The 20,338-nt window shown below is 36.6% G+C and overlaps 1 protein-coding gene across 1 annotated transcript in view; it reads right to left on the reverse strand.

Annotated features, from left to right (window-relative positions):
- HECTD1 (HECT domain containing E3 ubiquitin protein ligase 1) overlaps nucleotides 1-18,616 on the reverse strand; it is a 59,385-nt gene extending 40,769 nt beyond the window's left edge. Inside the window, exons 1-2 of the mRNA XM_009993847.1 lie at nucleotides 18,477-18,616; nucleotides 529-763 (exon numbers count right to left, since the gene is read on the reverse strand). Of these exons, the coding sequence (XP_009992149.1) occupies nucleotides 529-763; nucleotides 18,477-18,616 (375 nt within the window). The remainder of the gene's footprint in view (nucleotides 1-528; nucleotides 764-18,476) is intronic.
- Between the last annotated feature and the right edge of the window lie 1,722 nt (nucleotides 18,617-20,338).

The raw sequence follows: 20,338 nt of genomic DNA on the forward strand, positions 1-20,338 counted from the left end.
TTTTTAAACAAGATTTTTAAGCAGCTTGTACATTTTTCTGAAAACTTCAAAATGGTGCAAAGGACCATTAGTGCTATTGAAGAGACAGCAGCCAACTCTCTTACAGGATAAAGATATATAAAAAATATATATGGAGCAATTACACATATATCCGGAGCAATCATATGTATTATATAAGCATATCTGGATATATTTGTATAAATATATATATGTCATCTTGAGCAACTCTGTGTTCCTTTTTAGTGTAAAATTAGCCCTTAGCATTCTAATAATTTAAGATTAAAAGGAAAACTTTTTAAATATTTTGTTTCTTTTTCTACACTTTTTTTTAAAGGAATCTGAGCTTTGAAGAGCACCAGACTGACAATAAAGACAAGCAGCACTGCTGGCATGTACACTTTTATAACACACACTGTTTTTGCTTCACATTTTAATAAAATAAATAGGATTACAATATGAGGAAGCTCTTCAGAAACAGCAAATTTTCCAGGTCCTTCTTCAAAACAGAAGGTTCTTCAGAACACATACCTTTACACACTGCTCAGCCAAATCTCTGCTGGTTCTGTTGTTTAGTTCAACAACTACCAAACGATTACAAAGTGCCTTGATAGCTCCATCCACTCCCACAATCCTACGGGTGCATTCAGCTGATACATCCAGATAATATGTTATGGCACGAGCTGTTACTTCTAATACATTGTCTGGAGCACTTTCATCAAGAAAAATTTTGCACAGAGCTGGTAAAAAAGTCCGAGGAGGGCATCTGCAGGGAAAAAAAACAACAAAAACACAACAAAACATAACTAACTTGTGCAAGCTAAGTAATTTCACACACTTTCACACTATGTTTTTCATACTGACATGATCTGTTCAATCGGTTTATAGTGGGTTCAGAGCATTCATTTAGAACTGAGGCATTTCATACATACTCCATAATTTGAGTCAGAAACCCAAAAAGGGGAGAAACCAAGCAGAAAGAAATCGTCTTGAAACTTTAAAATTATACGGGGGAAAAAGAAAACTCTTATCTTGGCAAATTACTTTAGGAAGTAACCTCACATCATAAAACAGAATACAGGTTTTCTTAACACAGCTTCAAGATGATGAACAGCTACTCAACCATGAAATATTATGTTCTATATGAAGACTAAAGATTCTGGGTTTGCTATGCAATTTGATTCTGGGTGGTCCTTCTTCCCTGTGTTCTCACTTTTCTTTTTAACCTAATTGAATTTCCACCCCCTGGCTCTCCTCTTGATTGTTAGCCTTAATTCCATATGCAAGGACAGTCAAGAACATTCCCACAATTTCTTAACAGTACAAGCAAGCTGCAACAGTCCTTATTCTTTCTGTCTGAGTTAATAGGATACAAAGTAAAATGGATGGTTGTAATAATGCTTTTCACTACTATGGCAGTTGTAGTTGAAACTGATTTGGATAAAAAGTTCTAAAACACAGAACTATAATTTACTGTAATTTATCTTCCAATAGCATGCAGAATTATCAATAAATAACTTTGTATCATGATTGTCCACTGCAGTGGTAGAAGACTTCCAAGGTGGTGGTGGTGGTGGTGAATTAAGTGAAGGGGATATAGACTGTGACAGTAACTGAAATAACTGGATATCCTTAGATGCAGGGGATCAGAACTAAATCTACAGGAGGCAAATATTGCATTTTTTTCTTAAACTATTTTTAATCTGCAAAAGAAGGCCTAATTTTTTTCCAAATTGAAAGAGAAAGAACAAAAATAATAGCACAGATTTTGGTCTGGAAGACAGGTGAAGTACTTGCTGATTAACCATTCTGAAGACTAACCCAGAGGTCATTCAGCATCCCATCTGGCACACACTGTGACTCATACCAAGGCACCAAATCCTGGGACAGGAAAATGCTAATAGTTTCCTTGAAGATCTGGATACACTCTAGGAAATAATTAGATAATACTACCTGTCAAATAAATACATTACCCAATGACCCTTAATGCATAACTCAATTAAAGTAATCTTCAATAAAGCAAAATCACTTATTTAATACTTCTATTAGCCTGCCCAGCCTATACTGTCTGCAGTTCTTATGAAATTTGCTATTTAACTCCACACCTTCCTCAAAAAGAGTTTACACAGTAACTTGGCATTTTAAAGACACTGTCCACTGGAGTAAAAAAAAAGTCTGCAATTCATACTCATTATTAGATTACCACTATACAATGACGCAACAAGCATTTCAGGACATAAAATCTAAAGCAGATAGTGCTATCTGTGCAAGTGTTCTGGTGTTGTATCTTCTATGCTGTAGTTTATGCAACACCAGACAGATCACTAAAACACTGCTATAAAGTGTTCTTCAAACATTCTATTGCAAGAAAGAAAAATCTACCCATAAACAGAAATCTTAAAAACAACAAAAAACCCCAACAAAATCAAACCCACACATATAAGCAAATGGAAGGTAAAGAGCTCCATTGTCTCCACTGTAATACTTGCAAGTCATAGTCAACCATTTTTCTAGTATTTCCAAAGACAGCAGCAGAAAAAAAAACTCTGGATTTTTTAAGGGAGTTATAAGCAATACATAGCAAATCTAACATTAACATTTTTGTATGGTTTAACAGTTTACAAAAACACACAGCCCAAATAGAACTTGGCTCTATTTTTTTGAAAATGGAAATCTAAAAATTTGGCAGAAATCTGTTCCTGTCCTTAAAACACCTGCCCATAAGAGACAATTACCCAGAAGATATAGCAAATACACAGTTACTGAGAGTCTACAATCTATATTGAGTTCTTTGCCAGCTCACAAATGCCAAATGCACTGTACCAGCATAAGTAAACACAAAAATGAGCACAGCTCACTGGCAAAAACTTTAGGGTTTGTTTTTTTAAAAAATTACTTTTTGCCAGAACCTCTAGCTACATTAGTCAGAAACCATGCTTTTTCAATTAGTAGGCAAGTAACAACATCCACTTGCTGTCAGGGCATTTGTTTTCTGATTTAGAGGAATTATTTCCAGTTCCCCAATAAGGAAACCAAGTTGTATCATAAGGTTTAAGGAAGAAACTTGCAGATTTGTCATACACTTAAACTTGTGGGAATTTCTTGTTTCTCAAAATAAAAAGCTACCCAGACAACGAGCTTTCACAGAAAATTATTTCAAGTTAATTCAACCTTTGAGCTCTATGAGTGGGTTTTTTTAACAGTTCAGCTGTTTGTTTGGGGGTTTTTTTGGTTGGTTTTGTGGGGGTTTTTTTTAGTGTTGTTGGATATTTCTAGTAACCAGGAAGCTGCAAGCTAGACGACACCATGTAAAAGAGGCAGCAGAAACATTTTATAAAGATTTATTAAGGACAATAATGAAGACTGGAGAGAAAGGAGGGAAAAAAAAGCAATACTGAAGCTTTAGTTAAAGTACCAAGTCCTTTCTCCTCCCCTTTTTCTTGCAGCAAATCAAGACACAAACCACACAAAACCATCAGCATTAAAGTAAAACAGAATGAAGCACACTAGCTTTGTGGCATGAACTTTTACGCATTACCCACTCCCATCCACACTAATTTACTGCAAACTAAACATTTGTGATGCATGTTATCTTTAATATTATATTAATTTCCTTTTAGTAGTTAATTCACTGTATTTCAATGCAGAACACATTAAATAATTTTAAACTGTTGCCTGTCACCTAACAATGAAAAAAACTACCCTTCTAACAGTATTCTCCGGACCAACTATAAACTAATCAATAAATCATATAATCAATGTGTAAGAGAAAAATGCTTAGTTAAAAAAAAAAAAAAGGTAAAAACCAGAATGGTTTATGAAAATGCATCAGACATATAATGACGCATGTAAAGATAATACAAAGTTTAATCACTATTACAGCTCATACAAATTCAGGCGATGCTTATACAACCATCAACTTCGTTTTTCTCAAATACAGTTATAGGGAACATGGCAAAACAATCAAAATGGATTTTTTGTCTTAGTCTCCAAAACAGCATATTAAAGTTGCTTTTTATTATACACAATACATACAGTTGCGTCACCTTCTTCCTCTCCACATCTCTCTCAACTCAAAGTTAGTAATACAAATTAAGTTACTATCCCTAAAGTCATACCAGACAATAAAACACATACACAAGTCTGAAATATTTCTGAAGAATGCAAAACAGACAGACCTGAATTCTATCAGCCTTTAGTCTCTGCCTGTGAGACTGTCAAAAACTATTTTTATTATTGTTTTATGAACACTGTCTTAACAATCTCTTATATACGGCTACTACTTTTTCAAAGAGGTCATAGCTGGCAAGAGAACCAGCTTGGCTGTTTCAAGCCATAAAGAATGACAGCAACACTGACACTGAATTTGAAAATAAAGTTAAATCATTAGTTGTGTTCTCAGATACCAAAGACAAATTTAGCCGTGCAGTCAACAAAACACCAGGTTGCCTCAATAGGACCTCTACACTATCTTGTCCACTGCTCAGTAACATTATTTCAGGCCAATACATTGCTCTACTTTGTTCTAATCAGCACAGTTCTTTAAAATTTTGAACTTGTAATGTTACCAGCAGAAAAAAATGTCTGCTATGCCACTCAAGTATACAAGGTTCTTCATTACTCCTATACAACTGCTTTTCTGGTCAGCTACAGACTTTTTATAGTTCTATGAGAACACAATTATCAAGTTACATTTGCATGCATTTCTAAAATACATCTTCAAGAAGCCATGCCCAAGCCTCTTCAGATAGTCTTTCACTCTCTGAGTCTTAAGCAGTTGAGACAAGACCAAAAAAAAATAAATTAGAATATGTAAATTATTTCCTAGAATTAAAAGAGTATTATAATCGAGCATACTGTGATGAATAAGATGGTAAATTTCTGTGTTGAACCATGTCAAACAAGCTGGTAGCAGGAGCTTCTTGTGTACAAATGTAATTGACTGTCCCTCACTAATATCACATAAGCAAGCAGGCAGTAATGCATACACACAGGCATACCCTGCCAGTTTAAAACACTGCCTTCTTCCCACCCTAACTTGCTGCAGTCACACATTAGATAAAGACTGAGCCTCACTCAGAATTAGCTCTGAACTTCTGTGTTTTCTTCGCCAACCCAGAGAAGATCCTAATAGTGTTTAGTACCTCCTTCTCCTAATTTATTGCCTGCAACATACAAGTCATTAGTACTTGTCACACTGTAGCACCTAAGGGCTCTTTGCACAGATCAAGACCTCCCTGCCCCTGCAAAGCAAAACAGATCCTATCCTATAAAACCTGAATTACAGTTGTACAATAGGACACATATGGAGAAGATAAACTAATTGTCCCACATTTTGACAACTTATCTTAACATCTCAGTCGTTTTGAGAACTGCTATTTACAGTTTAGCATATAACAATTACATTGAATTTTTTTATTCCACTTCCTCATAGCTTTTATAACCAGTTTATTGTCAGTCTCATCACCAGCATTTTCTGCTATTTTAATAGAAAGGTTCTAGGGAAGAAAATGTTTTATTCCGCCTTTTCCAAAAGCTATCAGAGGAAAGAACTGCAGTGTGTCATTATGACCGCTATTGCTATCTATATTGCCACTCTGAATGTGCATGCAAAATGACTGGGTAAGAATGATGATATACTTTGCTTTAGTCAGAGCAATAGTACTCAGAACAAAAGGAAAATGTTACTCTTACTGAAAGTCACAAACAAACTTTGACCTTGGTTGTATAATAACTAAAAATACATCCTTTGCAGAAATATTTGGTTGAGGCATTGGAATTGCTAGAATAAAGAGCAGCAGGTGACTAAAGGGATAGCAAATTTGCTACACAACTAGATAAACCACATGGACTACTAGAATTTTATACACATGGATTAACACACTTATGAAATATCCTGAATACAAAGCAAAACACCCAAACAAACTTCCATAGCCTATAATAAAACATCACTGTATTTATTTCATGGTGAAAACTACAAACTAGTGTTCTGGTAGACAAAGAATGGTTAGTTGCACAGAAACTCTTAAAAGATGCACACAAATCATGTTCATAAGAACACACATGACATACAGATAAATACAGATTTTCAACAGCTAAAGTCCACTTGGGCCTTAGCAGTCCATAAAGTTCTTTCAAGTGAGGGAACAGAAAGTACCAGTTCTGCCATTCACACGACCCCTAACAGCAGGGAAGGGTGTACAACAGATCCCCAGTGCCCCAGCCATAGTATTGTCAAACAGGTGGCTACAATAATTACAGCATAAAATTGCACAACTACCATTTTGAAGACCTTCAGTCATTATGCTGTAGGTAACTCCACCATGAACAACTATGTTACAAACAAAAGTACACAGGTCAGCTTTATAGAAATCACATTCTAATCCCAAAATCTGCACCAAGCTGTTACATGGGTCTCTCATGGTTCAAACTACGAACATCTGCTCTATGCGTCTTGGGGACAGGAGTACACATATGGGTAGTGCCAGAAAAAGGACTAGAAGGAATAGATGGGAATGCCAGTATATGATGGGATATCGGATGCAACACTGTCACAGTCACATAACAGGTGTCCAAAGCACACCCCTCCCTTCTGTCACATGGTCCCACTGTGGGTTTCTGTGTGCAGATTCTTGACCCCTAAAAAAAGGGAAAGTCTTGCTGCTACTCAGTAGATGGTGTCTTCAACTCAAAATTGTGTAAATGGCCTTTAAAAGTAGTCCTTGAGTTTTCACTCAATCCAAGCCTGAGTTACTGAAGCACCCTGTTACTAAAGCATAAACACAGGCAGCACAAGGAAGAAAAATCCACTGCTCACTTGGAAGCAGTACTAGGAACCAGATCCTGAAAAGAGCAATTTCTGAGGACCACCCTCTTTTTAATGAAGCACCAGGCAAGCAAATACAAACAAAACCAGTAGGAACCAAAGAGTGAGTCAGACAAGTCATGTTACGTATGTGTCACTATTACGCCTTAATTGCAAGGTTAATCCCTAATTGGCTTCCTCAGGCAGACCAAAATATATCAAAGGGACCTAAAACTGTCTCAAATATTTGCTGTAGAAGATGGACATGAGCCACCAATTTGCAACTGCAGCCCAAAAGGCCAACCACATACTGGGGTGCATCAAAGGAAGTGGCAAGCAGGGCGAGGGAGGTGATTCTACTCTGCCCTGGTGAGACCCTACCTGGAGTACTGCTTCCAGCTCTGGAGCCCCCAGCACAAGAAGGATGTGGACCTGTCAAGAGCATATCCAGAGGGCAACAAAAATGATCTGAGGGCTGGAGCACCTCTCTTATGAAGACAGACTGAGGGAGTTCAGGTTGTTCAGCCTGAAGAAAAGACTCCAGGGGGACCTTATAATGACCTTCCATACCTGAAAGTAGCCTACAAATGATAGGACAAGGGGTAATGGTTTTAAGCTCAAAAAAGGTAGATTTAGTTTGGACATTAAGAAAAAGTTCTTTAATACGAGGGTGGTGGATCACTGGAAAGGGTTGCCTAGAGAGGTGGTTGCCTAGAAGGGTGGTGGAAGCCTCATCCCCAGCAACATTCAAGGTCAGGCTTGATGGGGCTCCGAGCAATCTGTTCTAGTGTGAGATGTCCCTGCTTGTTGTAGGGGAGTTGGATTAGAAGGCCCTCATAGGTCACTTCCAACACAAGACATTCTATGATTTTATGATTCTATTATTAGGTCCCATCAGTAATATAGACCCTAATGCTGTTTCAACTAAGACTATGTACAGAACTAAAATGTATTTGGACAGTTAGTGAAGCAAAGCATTTCAGGAGTGTCTGTACCCCAGTGGCTGAACTTTAGAAAACCATCTTTCTGATTTTCATTTAGAAAACCATTTGCATGGGAAATACAAGGCTGCCAAAACTTCTCAGGACAGCAGGGAGGCTGAGGGCAGAACTGCAGCACTTAATGAACTAATATGACCAGACAGCAACCGATGTTCAACTTTCAGTACAATTCCATCTTCTACTGGTAGATGATGCCTGTGATGTCCAAGGGGAAAGAACACAAATTAACATTTCATCACTGCAGTCCTCTACTCTCACCAAGGCATAAAAAAAGCAAAGCACATAATTTCTAAACATGCAACATCCCAGTACCAAAACCAGTTTCACCATGTGGCTTTTATCTAGACCACATACTAACTGAAAGAAGTAAAATATCTCAGAAAAAAAGGAAATACTGTCAGAATTGCTGTATTCTCAAAATTGGGAGGGTACGGAAATTACTGTTCACAATTACTTATTTGCAGAGGAACAAACAAAAATACAATGGTAAGTTCATTTTAATACAGAGAAAGCTATTTCTAATAGTTTTCATTTCAAATTACAAAATAATGGTTAACAGGAGCTAATAGGTAGCTCCAAAGTTCCAATTTCTATTTAGGCACTTCTCCTAATGAATATTAAAATGACAGGAAAATATTTTTAGATTTTAATTTCTAATAAGCTATATTAGCATCACATTGGGTGCTTCCTAAAGTACTTTAAAAGAGTCCTCTCAAGAAGGGTGATTAAGGACTGACTTAGTGAATTAATGAGGTTACTCTGTGTTACTCCTTAGTGAAAGACCAACTTCAGTGAGTTAATTAGGTTACTCTGCAACCAGTGCTACAGCTCTTGCTAATTACTTTAAATCTTTCAGATCTCCATGTCCATGTCCACCTAACTTCATTCCTGTACTCTCAGGATAACAGCTCTGCTACTTATTATCTTTCAAGTCTTCCACCCACCACGCTTCAAAGATCTTACTGGAAGACAGGCTTGTAAGAGGTCTGAAATAAGTACTATTCAGTATCAATATTTACCCTTTATATTCTAATCCATTAGGATTAGGCTAGTAGACCATTCTCTGTTTCCTGTACTGATGTCAATAACTAAACTACACCTAAAAGTGTTGATTCTGCACAACTTCTATTTAAAAAATATTCATGCTTTCAGTGTTAAAATGAGATTATTAGTTTGTAAGGACCATGATACACAAATTCTATAGTATACATTCCTCCTCTGCAGAAAATTTAATTTATCTAAAAATGTTTTCTAAACATCACAATCATACTGATGTCAAGAAAAGCTAGGGAAATTTATCAAGATGATAATATCACCACAGCATTCACATCATTATACTCCACATAATTCCATATGCTGACATGATTCTAAAAATTTCCTTCCTCCCGCCCTCCCTTTGAAAATAGGAATATCCACATGCATGCGAAACTCCTATATAGCTACAGTAGTAAGCTCCTGCCAGTGCTAAGCCCTTAAAACTCAAATGAAGTGACTCAGCAGATTTTTACAGCTTGACAGTCTAAAAATATACCAAGGCAGTAACAATAGGCACTGTAAACTCCCTTCTGTAATTACGTTTCACATTCACAATGCACCTAAAAGCCTTAGCCAAAACAGCAACATTAATGGCAGTTTAAAGACTACTGTTGCGTTTAAACAAAACCCAAAAGAAGGAAAAGATCACTCCACTTCACCCCGAAAATGTTTAACACAACTAGTGCTAGCATTAGGGTTCCTGGGCTGAGGCAGAGCCCCTGCCATGTGACGGAGCCTTTGGCTTCAGGCGTCTGGTCCAAGACATGTGACTTGGGGCAGAAAACCAAGCTCAGCTGCCTGCCAGCACTTGTGCTGGATCACTAATGCATTCCATCTGCTGACACCAACTAGCAGTGGGAAAAAAGGGAATTGGACATGCCTATATTATTGAATAATTATTTAATATGTAATAATTGTAAATAACTAAAAATTAAAATATTTTAAAATTTAAACCTCATTAGTAACTGTTTTTGAGCAGAAATACACGAGTTAAATATTTACGTGTCACACGATTTTAAAGTTTCAAAGAACATACATCCTGCACAAATGATTTATTCTTCAAGCACCAGATATTCCAAGTTATTTTTTATTAATACTTTTTTTTCCTTTTTGGAATTATTTCCATGAAAGGAAATCTCAAGAGTTTCCCTCATAATTTCTTTTGCTGAAATACCTTTTTTCCCCCTAACTATGAACCAAAAACATCAGCAGAGTAAGGAAGATCATCCACAGGAGAACTGCTTGCACACCAGTGTTACTTACTGGTGTTCTTCTGGACCAATTTCCAACTCATATTGTGCACTGTTTTCTTACAATGCTGTTACAGGACAAAACCCAGAAAAGGTCCACTTTTATATAAGACTTCAGAGATATCATACATCATTTTAAAGGTAGGAAGAAGAAGGAACTAAAAATTAAGGGTTTATTTAGGAACTTTTACCACAATTATGAAATATTAAACTTTTACAACTATTACACTCTATTCTTAACTGCAATCACAGCTCAGGCCAATAAAATAAAGCTAGAGAATTAACAACTCCATCTTACATCCATTCCAGCAGAAACTGTGAACTATCACAAGTTGAAAGAAATTAAATTTAAATTTGACATTTAGAAACACTTCAAAGTTCCTTTTAGCTAAATAAAGAACACAGAACTGAACCCTTTCCTGAGAGGGTTCACCATCAGGATGAAACACACAATCTAAGCAGTCAACTACACAGTCAATAAATACCAGTCCTGTAAAATGAAACGAAAAGTACACAAGAAGATACAGTTTCTGCAGGATAGGTAATTTCTAAATACATTGTTATTAGCTTTGCTCTTTAAGTTACAAAGAATGTGTTAGGCTGCCCTCTGCATTCTTCAGTATCTTAAAAAGATAGGCCATGCCTCAGGGTAGCAATTCCACATTTGTTCTCCTACCTGCAGCATTTTGTAAATATTTTGCAGAAATTTTGTCCACAATAGCTGGATAAATTAAATAGCCTGAAACTACAGATAGTTCTGCCTATAATTTCCAATAATAGCAACCTCATTTGTGCAAACAGATAATGTTTGAGTACACTTTACATCTGGTAACATTTCAAAACTAAATAAGAAATCAAAACAAAAAGTAAGATTTTTTTAAAGTGTGCCTAAACATGCACATCTCCCCACTATCTTCTCCTGGATTTCCAGGTGCTCAAAAAGGGAACCAACTTAAACAAGTAAAATTCCATTTCCCCATTACCAGTCTACTGACCATCTACACCTCATACACAGTACCTTCATAAGAGGCCAATACTTGAAATTTTACTAGTACAGTCATTCAAGAAAGGAAGCCTGCTATCTGGAATTTCTTCAACACCGTATTTTGGTGATCAGGAAGTGAGGTGGATTAGGAACTGGTTGAAAGGAAGGAGTCAGAGAGTTGTAGTCAATGGGGCAGAATCTGGTTGGAGGTGTGTGACTAGTGGAGTCCCACAGGGGTCGGTACTGGGACCGGTGTTGTTCAACATCTTCATCAACGACCTGGATGAGGGTATAGAATGTACCCTCAGCAAGTTTGCTGATGACACTAAGCTGGGAGGAGTGGCTGACACACCAGAAGGCTGTGCTGCCATTCAGAGAGACTTAGATAGGTTGGAGAATTGGGCGGGGAGAAACATGATGAAATTCAACAAGGGGAAGTGCAGAGTTTTACATTTGGGGAAGAACAACACCATGTCCCAGTACAGCTTGGGGGCTGAACTGCTGGAGAGTAGTGTAGGTGAAAGAGACCTGGGGGTCCTGGTAGACAGGAGGATGACCATGAGCCAGCAATGTGCCCTTGTGGCCAAGAAGGCCAATGGCATCCTGGGGTGCATTAGAAAGGGTGTGCTTAGTAGGTCAAGAGAGGTTCTCCTCCCCCTCTATTCTGCATTGGTGAGGCCACATCTGGAGTATTGTGTCCAGTTCTGGGCCCCTCAGTTCAAGAAGGACAGGGAACTGCTCGAAAGAGTCCAGCGCAGAGCTACGAAGATGATTAAGGGAGTGGAACATCTCCCTTATGAGGAAAGGCTGAGGGAGCTGGGTCTCTTTAGCTTGGAGAAAAGGAGACTGAGGGGTGACCTCATCAATGTTTACAAATATGTAAGGGGTGAGTGTCAGGGGGACGGAGTTAGGCTTTTCTCGGTGATGACCAGTGATAGGACAAGGGGTAATGGGTGTAAATTGGAGCATAGGAAGTTCAAGGTGAATATCCGAAAAAATTTTTTTACTGTGAGAGTGACAGAGCACTGGAACAGACTGCCCAGGGAGGTTGTGGAGTCTCCTTCACTGGAGACATTCAAAACCCACCTGGATGAGTTCCTGTGTGATGTACTCTAGGTGACCCTGCTCTGGCAGGGGGGTTGGACCAGATGATCTCTCGAGGTCCCTTCCAGCCCCTAAGATTCTATGATTCTATGATTCTATGATTTGTTGTTCTCATCCAATCAATTAGGAGATGGAATCTTTTGAAACGTCACTCTCACTACCTTAAAATTCTGCACCCATCTTTTGTGTAGAACTTGAAAGAATCACTTCATCTCACACACAAAGTCCTAAACAAAGCAAAGGGTACTTGATGACACTACTGTTACTTTAACAGAGAAAATGACAGACTAGCAAATATTGGCAAAGACAGTGTGATGAGTTATGCAGAATTGCCTGGATTACTCAGAGGCACAGGCTCATTTAAACAAAACGCTACTCAACAAAAAACCACACAAAAGCCAAGATACAGTTCTTAGTATAGATAATGCATCAAGCCATAGAAATCAAGTAACCGTATCCTGGAAAGCAGCTCTGCAGATAAATAACTAAAACAACACTTCCTGTACAATGTTTTGGAAACATCTAGCTAAATTTGGAATGTATAACTGGCAACAGTTAAATGTACTATTATAAATATGGATGAAGCCAACACTGGAAAACATTTCAGAAAAATTTGGGAACTGAAAAATCAGAGAGTGGGAAGAAGATCAGAAGCTGAAAAGATACTTGTCTACAAGTACATTGACAGTGACAATGGTGTTGGCTTTTAATTCAATTGAAAAAGCTGCACTGCCCATCACAGAATGCAGCAGTCTGATCAATTCAAATAGAAAGGAACAAGCATAATTCAACAACAAAGGCAACTAGGCAGCAGATTAAATAGCAAAACAAGGGGTAAAATTGGGTAGGATGTGCTATTGGAAGTACCAACTACACACTATGCTTGACCAAATAAGACACTCAATTCAGTAATAACCAGGTAAAAGAAGAGAGGATGTCAATTCAGACGACCTAATCTTCCCTTCCGGCCTTTGCAACCATTAAGATTCTCAAAATGACCAGACAAGGGTAATTAATCTCCATTATACCCATTACAATGAAGCCATAATCCCCATTTTACAAAGAGCAACCAGAAAGACGAGCATTAAAACTCTTACCACTGCAAAAAACGCAGCCACCCAACAACAACAAACAAAATCAGAGATAGTTCTAAAAATTATGCTGTAACAAGATAGCTCCCTGAAAAACACAGCACACACCCCTACTTCTACCTCAGAAAAGCACTCTATAGTAGCTGAAGATTCCACTATATTACTGGATACAGAGTAAATAAATTACTCCAGTGTTGGCATCTCTCTGCTGCCACTTCCTCTGCCCTCATTAAAAGGCAAAAAAAGTTACCTGGAATCACATGAGTTTGCTGTTGTAAAGCTTATAAAATTTAATTTGAGATAGATGCCTGTATCAGTCCAAACCAATAATACACTAAGAACATATGTTTTGCATGGTTTGAAATAAAGAAAACTGTATTGTTGGCAGAAATACTTATCCTAATTTAATCATGGCTTTACTCCAGCACAAAACTGTAATAATGACCTGGCTTTCCCCACCCCCTTAAAATAATAAAAGGAGCAAATCTGTAGGACTCAATGTGAAACCACCTTGATACAGATAGAGCTGCACTCTCAACCTATTAGTTTTAGTGGGATTGTTAGATTTGTTAAAGGGCACTTTACTACTGACTGAATTAAAAAGATGCCTTTAAAGCCAGTCCAAACTTTCAAAATAGGCCTGAAAACCATGACTTTGTATTCCTACCCCTACTTCTACAATAAAAAGTGGTTTCTTATCTATATGCAATTTGGATTTACAGGAGTTATACAATTCTGATGACAGGAGCCTGTAGTTTTTAAGCAATGAGGGGGAGGTAAAGCTAAACTGTTCCACATTATTCTACCACAGTCTCACTAGCTCACATCAAGTCTCTGATTCTCAGAAGAATGTCTTCTTACACTTTGTATTACATGTTAGCAAATATAAGGTAGAGATATAGTAGCAATTACATGCTCCGAAAATAACAAGGTTTAATGTCTATTAAAATAAACATATTTGATCTAAAAAAGAAACTTCAAGGATTTCCATTTTATACATTACAACCCTAAATTATGATCCTTTGTATAATTTTTATTTTTCAAATAAGCTGATCACTCTTGACAATCCATTGCTGAACAAATCTGTTAAAGCTAAATATACTCAGGTGACTTAGGGCACAGCCAAACAGGAAGATGTGCTTCCTCTTTCTGAGCATTAATAAGGCCTTTTTATCTCTTCATTTTACCCAGGTCTTACTTTACTTGTTATACTATCGTCTTGTTCTACAAGTTTGGGGTTTTTTGTAATTAAGGAAAATAATTAAATAAAATATTCCTTGCTAAATATTTTTACTCTGGCAGACAGGGAAAGAAAATAGCAATGCAAAGCCCAGATCTGAGGACTTCTCATTTTATTCACCCAAAAATAAAGAGAAATAATCAGGGTTAAAAAGAGAAACTGAAACACCTATGTAGAAAAGGACTATATTAATAAAGTGATATTGTAACTAACAGCCTCTTTGAAATTACCTGTAACAATTTAAACACTACAAACATCATTCAAATTATCTTTGTATATGCATACTTAAACCTCCTGCTAAAGTTCACTTAATAGCATATAGTTTAACTACAATTTAGGATTAACATAATCAACACAAGTTTAGCTATTTTACTTCAATTCAATTACTTAACAGAACCACTTCTACTCACTCATTAAGTTCCTACAGTTCAAGCTACTGGCTTCTGCAGCTGGTTGAATTTTAGCCATTCTTCATGCTAAGTGACTAACATTGTCTGTGACTCATTATCACCAGATGAATATGCCACTGACTTTTTGGAATGCTAGCATATGAGTAACACCAAAAATAACCTAACCAGGTGTAATACGTAAATCTGGGGAGAAGTAAAGAAACATCAGTCACTTGGCACCACTCGCTACCTGTTAGTGGCTGCGTACCCTATACTCTGTGGTGGTACTGCTAGAACTTGGCCAAAACACTAAAAAACACACACCACCATACGTTTGTGCCTTCTTCTGTTTGTCTGATTTGGAAACAATAGTTTCTATATCCATGACTCTTGTAAAAAAGTAGATTATTAGCCTTAAAATATACGATTTCCTTGAAATATGTTTGTGAAATAACCCTATTACTTTAATGCAATAATGAGCTACAAGATTTTGAATCCATCATTTCAATGCTTTTTCTTCTCCATTTTTCTTCCAGTTTATGATCTTTCTTTGCAAAGTGAGTCTGTGTATTACCCTTAATTCCCCAAGAAACAGTATTGTGCTTTTAGGGAAAATGCACAGCACTCATGTCAATATTTTTCATGTGTCTTTGTTTCATAGCTTTGCCAGTCTTCACCATATACAGCTTTTAATCACCAGATGTACTTCACTAAAATTACAAGCTTTTACTTAGCTTACATCATAAGAGCAAACTATTTCTTATTTACAAGTGGACTAATAACAATTAAAGTCTCTCTGATCTCTGAAAAACATATTTCATTCTTCAATAAATTGTTTGTTGCAAGATTCCACCTATCTGCCAGTTGTTGAATTCCACAGATAAATTTTCTTAGTTTTCTTACTCAACATAATTAATAGCAATAAACAACACTGAGATCCTAAAATAGCATCTGCAAAGCATAGAAAAATTTGGGAATGCTCTTCTTGCTTAACAGAAGAAAAAAAATATATTGTGAAGTCTAGAGGTTGGTGTTCTTACCAACACAAAAATGTCCACATTATAAATCAGGCATATGCTGAAACCTTTTTCAAAATTAGTTTACTGAAAAATGTGTTTGGCAACACTTCTGTCACACAGTTTATCTTCTATTTAGAAAAGCAATAATTCCTTTAAAAACATTGCTGAAAAGCATCTTTAAAATCTTATCAAAGATTATTTTAGTTACATTCTCTCAGCATATGACAGTTTTGGCTACTTGGACTGTCCTTTGAAATATTTTTAAATACTTTTCAAGGTATCACCTATTTCTTACAGAGAATTTCAAAATAAGTAAAGTCACCCTGAAATGCAGGATGTGATACTGCAGACATCCAAGACAATCAAGCCACTGAGAAGTTCTCCATTGAAGAGCATATAGCTTTCTCTGCTTCTCCCCTATTTCCACCACCATGCAGTTCCACCTCCAGTGTTCATGAGCAACCCCTATAATCTACTGTAATTCACTGTAACAGCAGAAAAACAGCCAGCTTCTCCAGTGGGTTTAAAAAGCAGCTTGCTCTTTTACTGAATTAGAGGAGTCCAGTAAGCCCTGACACCGGCATGAGCCCAGAATAAGGTTATGAGGAATAAAAATGGTGAGTGACAAATGCGACGCAGCAGCTTTCCCTTTTGAAGGTAATGAGGTACCATGTCAGCTCACCAAACAAAGGAACAGTATCTTCAGTTTACTCACAGTGCCAGTTAAACAGAAGTTTTAACTTTACTGCAAAATCATCTGAAGGGGCAGGTAACCCTGATAACTTGTTCCCAGTTTACACTTTATTTTCTTTAGCTTGTCTTTGAGGGAAGCTTACAACAGCAAAAAAGAGCAACAATTTAAAAGACCCATAAAATTAAATTATACCAAGGCCCCCCCCCCAAAAAAAAAAAAAAAGCCAAATGGTATTTTAAATGTTTCTTCTTTCAGACATAAAAACTAATTTTAAAACCACAACACAGCAATAGAGCATTCATTATCTGTATTTTAAGACAAAAAGCACTTGAACTAGTTAATTCATTTATATTGAGATTAAAATCTGCTCTAAATAAAATGCATAAAACCCACAACTAGTTTATATTTTTAAAGCTGACATTTCATTCCTAATTCTCAAATGCCCAGACAGCCTTAAAAATGGTTATGCTAAAAACTCTGCTTCTGTTCTGTACTGAATATACTGAAGCAGGAAGTTCACCTAGCTTTGTCTGAAAACTTCAATATTAACTATCAGATTGTTTTCTACAGTAGTAAACTACAAAGTCAGCAAAGCAGGTTTTCTGAGGCTGAGAACATAGTGCTCCACCAGTACCAGTACTATGAAGGGCTGATAGGGAAGTCGAATACATCTCCCTCCACTACATCTCTTTTCAATACAAAATTTTACCTGAAAGCTCGTCAAGGCCAAAATCACACAATTTCAAATTCTAAACTAGCGTAGAAAACTCTGCTCATGCCTATGTACAGTACAAACATAGCTAGTACAAACATAAATTTTGCAGATCTATGAATTTCACACTTTTGTAATGGCAGCAGTTGTTAACCATGAACAGCTTTTAAGAGATAAGCCTGAAAACTATTCTCTTCTTCACGGCTGCAAAACTACACATTGTTACAAACAGCTACCTTCTTAAAAGCTTCTAAACCCATTCTGCTAAGAACCGGGATGTAGAAAGACACTAGTCACAGCTTGAGTTGTCAAAGAAAGGAAATTGAGAATAATGAAAAAAAGATGGAAGAGAGAAGAGATGGAAGAGCATCAAAATAAGAACAAATGAGCAAATAATAACAAAAATTTTTAAAACACCAAAAATTATGTAAGAGATGTCAGATTTAAAAGTTGTGATTATTTACACTTTTGCTACCTCCTTCCATACTACTTGCGAGCCCTCACAGGAAGCAGTGTAACACGCACAGCAACACTATTAAGTAACAGAAGCAGTTACATCAGCACCCGGTGCTGTGAGAAACATAAAAAGGAGTGAGAGCAGGCCCTGTGCTATAGGAAGCCTACAAATGCAGTTGAGAAGGAGGGTGACATGAACAGCAACATTCTTCAAAGTAGGGGCAAAATATTTCTGTTAACAGTGGTTTATATTTCTGATTTTTGTTTCGATTTACAGAGTTCAGGAAAAGTTACTATATCTCTTGAGAAAAGTGTTCCAAGAGTATGGATGTCTAAATATACCCAGGTTATCGTTATAGTTACAATGTAAAAAGTTTTTCCTACCATTAAAAAAAACCCAGATGTAACAAAAAAAAACCCCACCACTTCCACATTGCAACTCTGAATACATTTCTTTAAATGAAACAGTCAGATCTTGTGTCTGAACGAACACTGCAGATCACTCACAGGACACTACATTTTTAATCAGACAACAGTCTTTCACACACCGTGAACAGAAACACATCATTTCAGTACCTACACAAGTTCAGTCTGTAAAAATATTTTTGAGGCCGAAAGTTTCTAGGAATGTTAAACACTATGTACAGCTACTGAGAGAGGAAAATAACATTCCATACACGAAAGCTAAAACTACTTACGTTTCAAAACAGCGATCCACGTTGTCTGACATCAGAAGTAGCATGCACAGCTGCTCCAGTGCTATCAGCTGCATATCCCTTTCATCTCCCTGCCCCATCTGCAGCCATTCCAGCAACGTGTCTGGGTCCACATCTGCCATGTTGGGTTTGTTGTTGTTGTTGTTTTTTAAAAAAAGCTGCCTCTGCTTAAATTAAAAAGTACCAAAAATATCCTTTAATTGTTCAAGCCAGGCTAACTTGAGCACAGTATTTCTCCTCAGCCAGCCCCAGGCTTTTGTAGTTTTCACCTGGAAAAGTAAAAAAAAAAATTTAAAAAAATCACAAACTTGTCTCAACTTTTTTTATTTACTCCTCTCTAAAATATACAGCATATTTTTGGGTTGACATTAATAAAACACATATTTAACCAGCAATTTTTTAATCAAGCTTTATACATGAATAAACAGTAATGAGTTTGTTCCGTTTCACTGGAAATAAATCTCTAGTTCCAGCTGACAATCAAGCAAGATTTAGAGCCTACTCTTATTTACAGGGTAACTCAAAAAAGAAAATTAGAAAACCTGTGTTTTACACTTCTCTATATTATCAAGGCTAATATAAAGACAAACAGTGCTCCTGCCTATCCCCTTTCCTTTAGTATCACTGTATAATGAAGTGTCCAACTTCCTGAACGATTAATTACCTCCTGACTAAAATATTGTGACATCAAATGTCATGTTTTAAACACAAACCCACAAAACAAAAAACATGAGATACATAACTAAAGACTTGGAAAACATCTGTAAATGTTTTATTAATCCTTTGTCTTTTAATGTAGCTTTTGAACATAAGGAAAACAAACTTTTTAAGAAAAAAAAAACCAAACAAAAACGACCAACAAAAAAACTAACCATTTAAGAACCACTTCCATTTTCAAGGGTTTTGTTAGGGTGTTTTTAGAAAAAAAAGTATCTAATTCATAGCTTTAAAAAAAATACAGCAAATAATTCAAATAATTCATGTACATATAAGGAAAACAATATTATTTGTTGGCTCAGTGCCATAGTTGTACATGCAAGCTGAAGACCAAAAAAGTCCCTTTAAAATGTTAAAGAGGTATTTTTGACCTATGTACTTGCTTTTTACTTTATGTTTTACTAACAAATAGTGAAATTCACTCCCCATGCTTAAGAACACAGCAAGCATGACCATTTTCATATAAAAACTAAAACAAAGGCTACAAACCAGTCTCTCCAAATTAAACATTCAAGAAAAAAAAACCCAACTATTTCTTAAATATAGCTCTTAAAAAATAAGTAGTTTACCAAACTCACAAGTAGATATTAAATGCTGGACAGTGTCCCTACAAATTGGCAGGGATGCAGGGAAGAATCTCAATCTGGACAAAGTCTGCCTACTTGTTTACTTGCTGCTAATGAGTTAACAGTTAAAAAATAACTCCATCAAGGGCACAGATAAAAAAGTGAATCAGAAATTGGTATTATATGGAGAAATGTACACTGAACCAGCAGTACTGTTTCACAAGAGCTTTGAACTCAAAGATACGATAAAACAGAAACAGGACTGATTGGATTATTTTATAACTTAAAACTACAACGACATTACAGATCACTCAATTACTGCTTGCCATTTGTATGTTTTTTGTTATTACTGCAGTCTTGCGGTAAAAACTAACTCAAATGTTTCTAACTTCATGATCTGTGCTTTAAACAATGCCTATGATCCTCTGTGCTGTTTACAGACTGCATTTCCTTCTCCAAGACTAAATAAAACTACTTTCAGCCAGTACAAGTGGGATCGTACTGTAAGTACAGTGCGTCTCCTTAACGAGACTAAATTATTAACTGCGGGGTGGGGGGTGG

Source organism: Chaetura pelagica, unplaced genomic scaffold, assembly GCF_000747805.2.
Source record: "Chaetura pelagica isolate M959 unplaced genomic scaffold, ChaPel_1.0 scaffold11, whole genome shotgun sequence".
Classification (NCBI taxonomy): Eukaryota; Metazoa; Chordata; class Aves; order Apodiformes; family Apodidae; genus Chaetura; species Chaetura pelagica.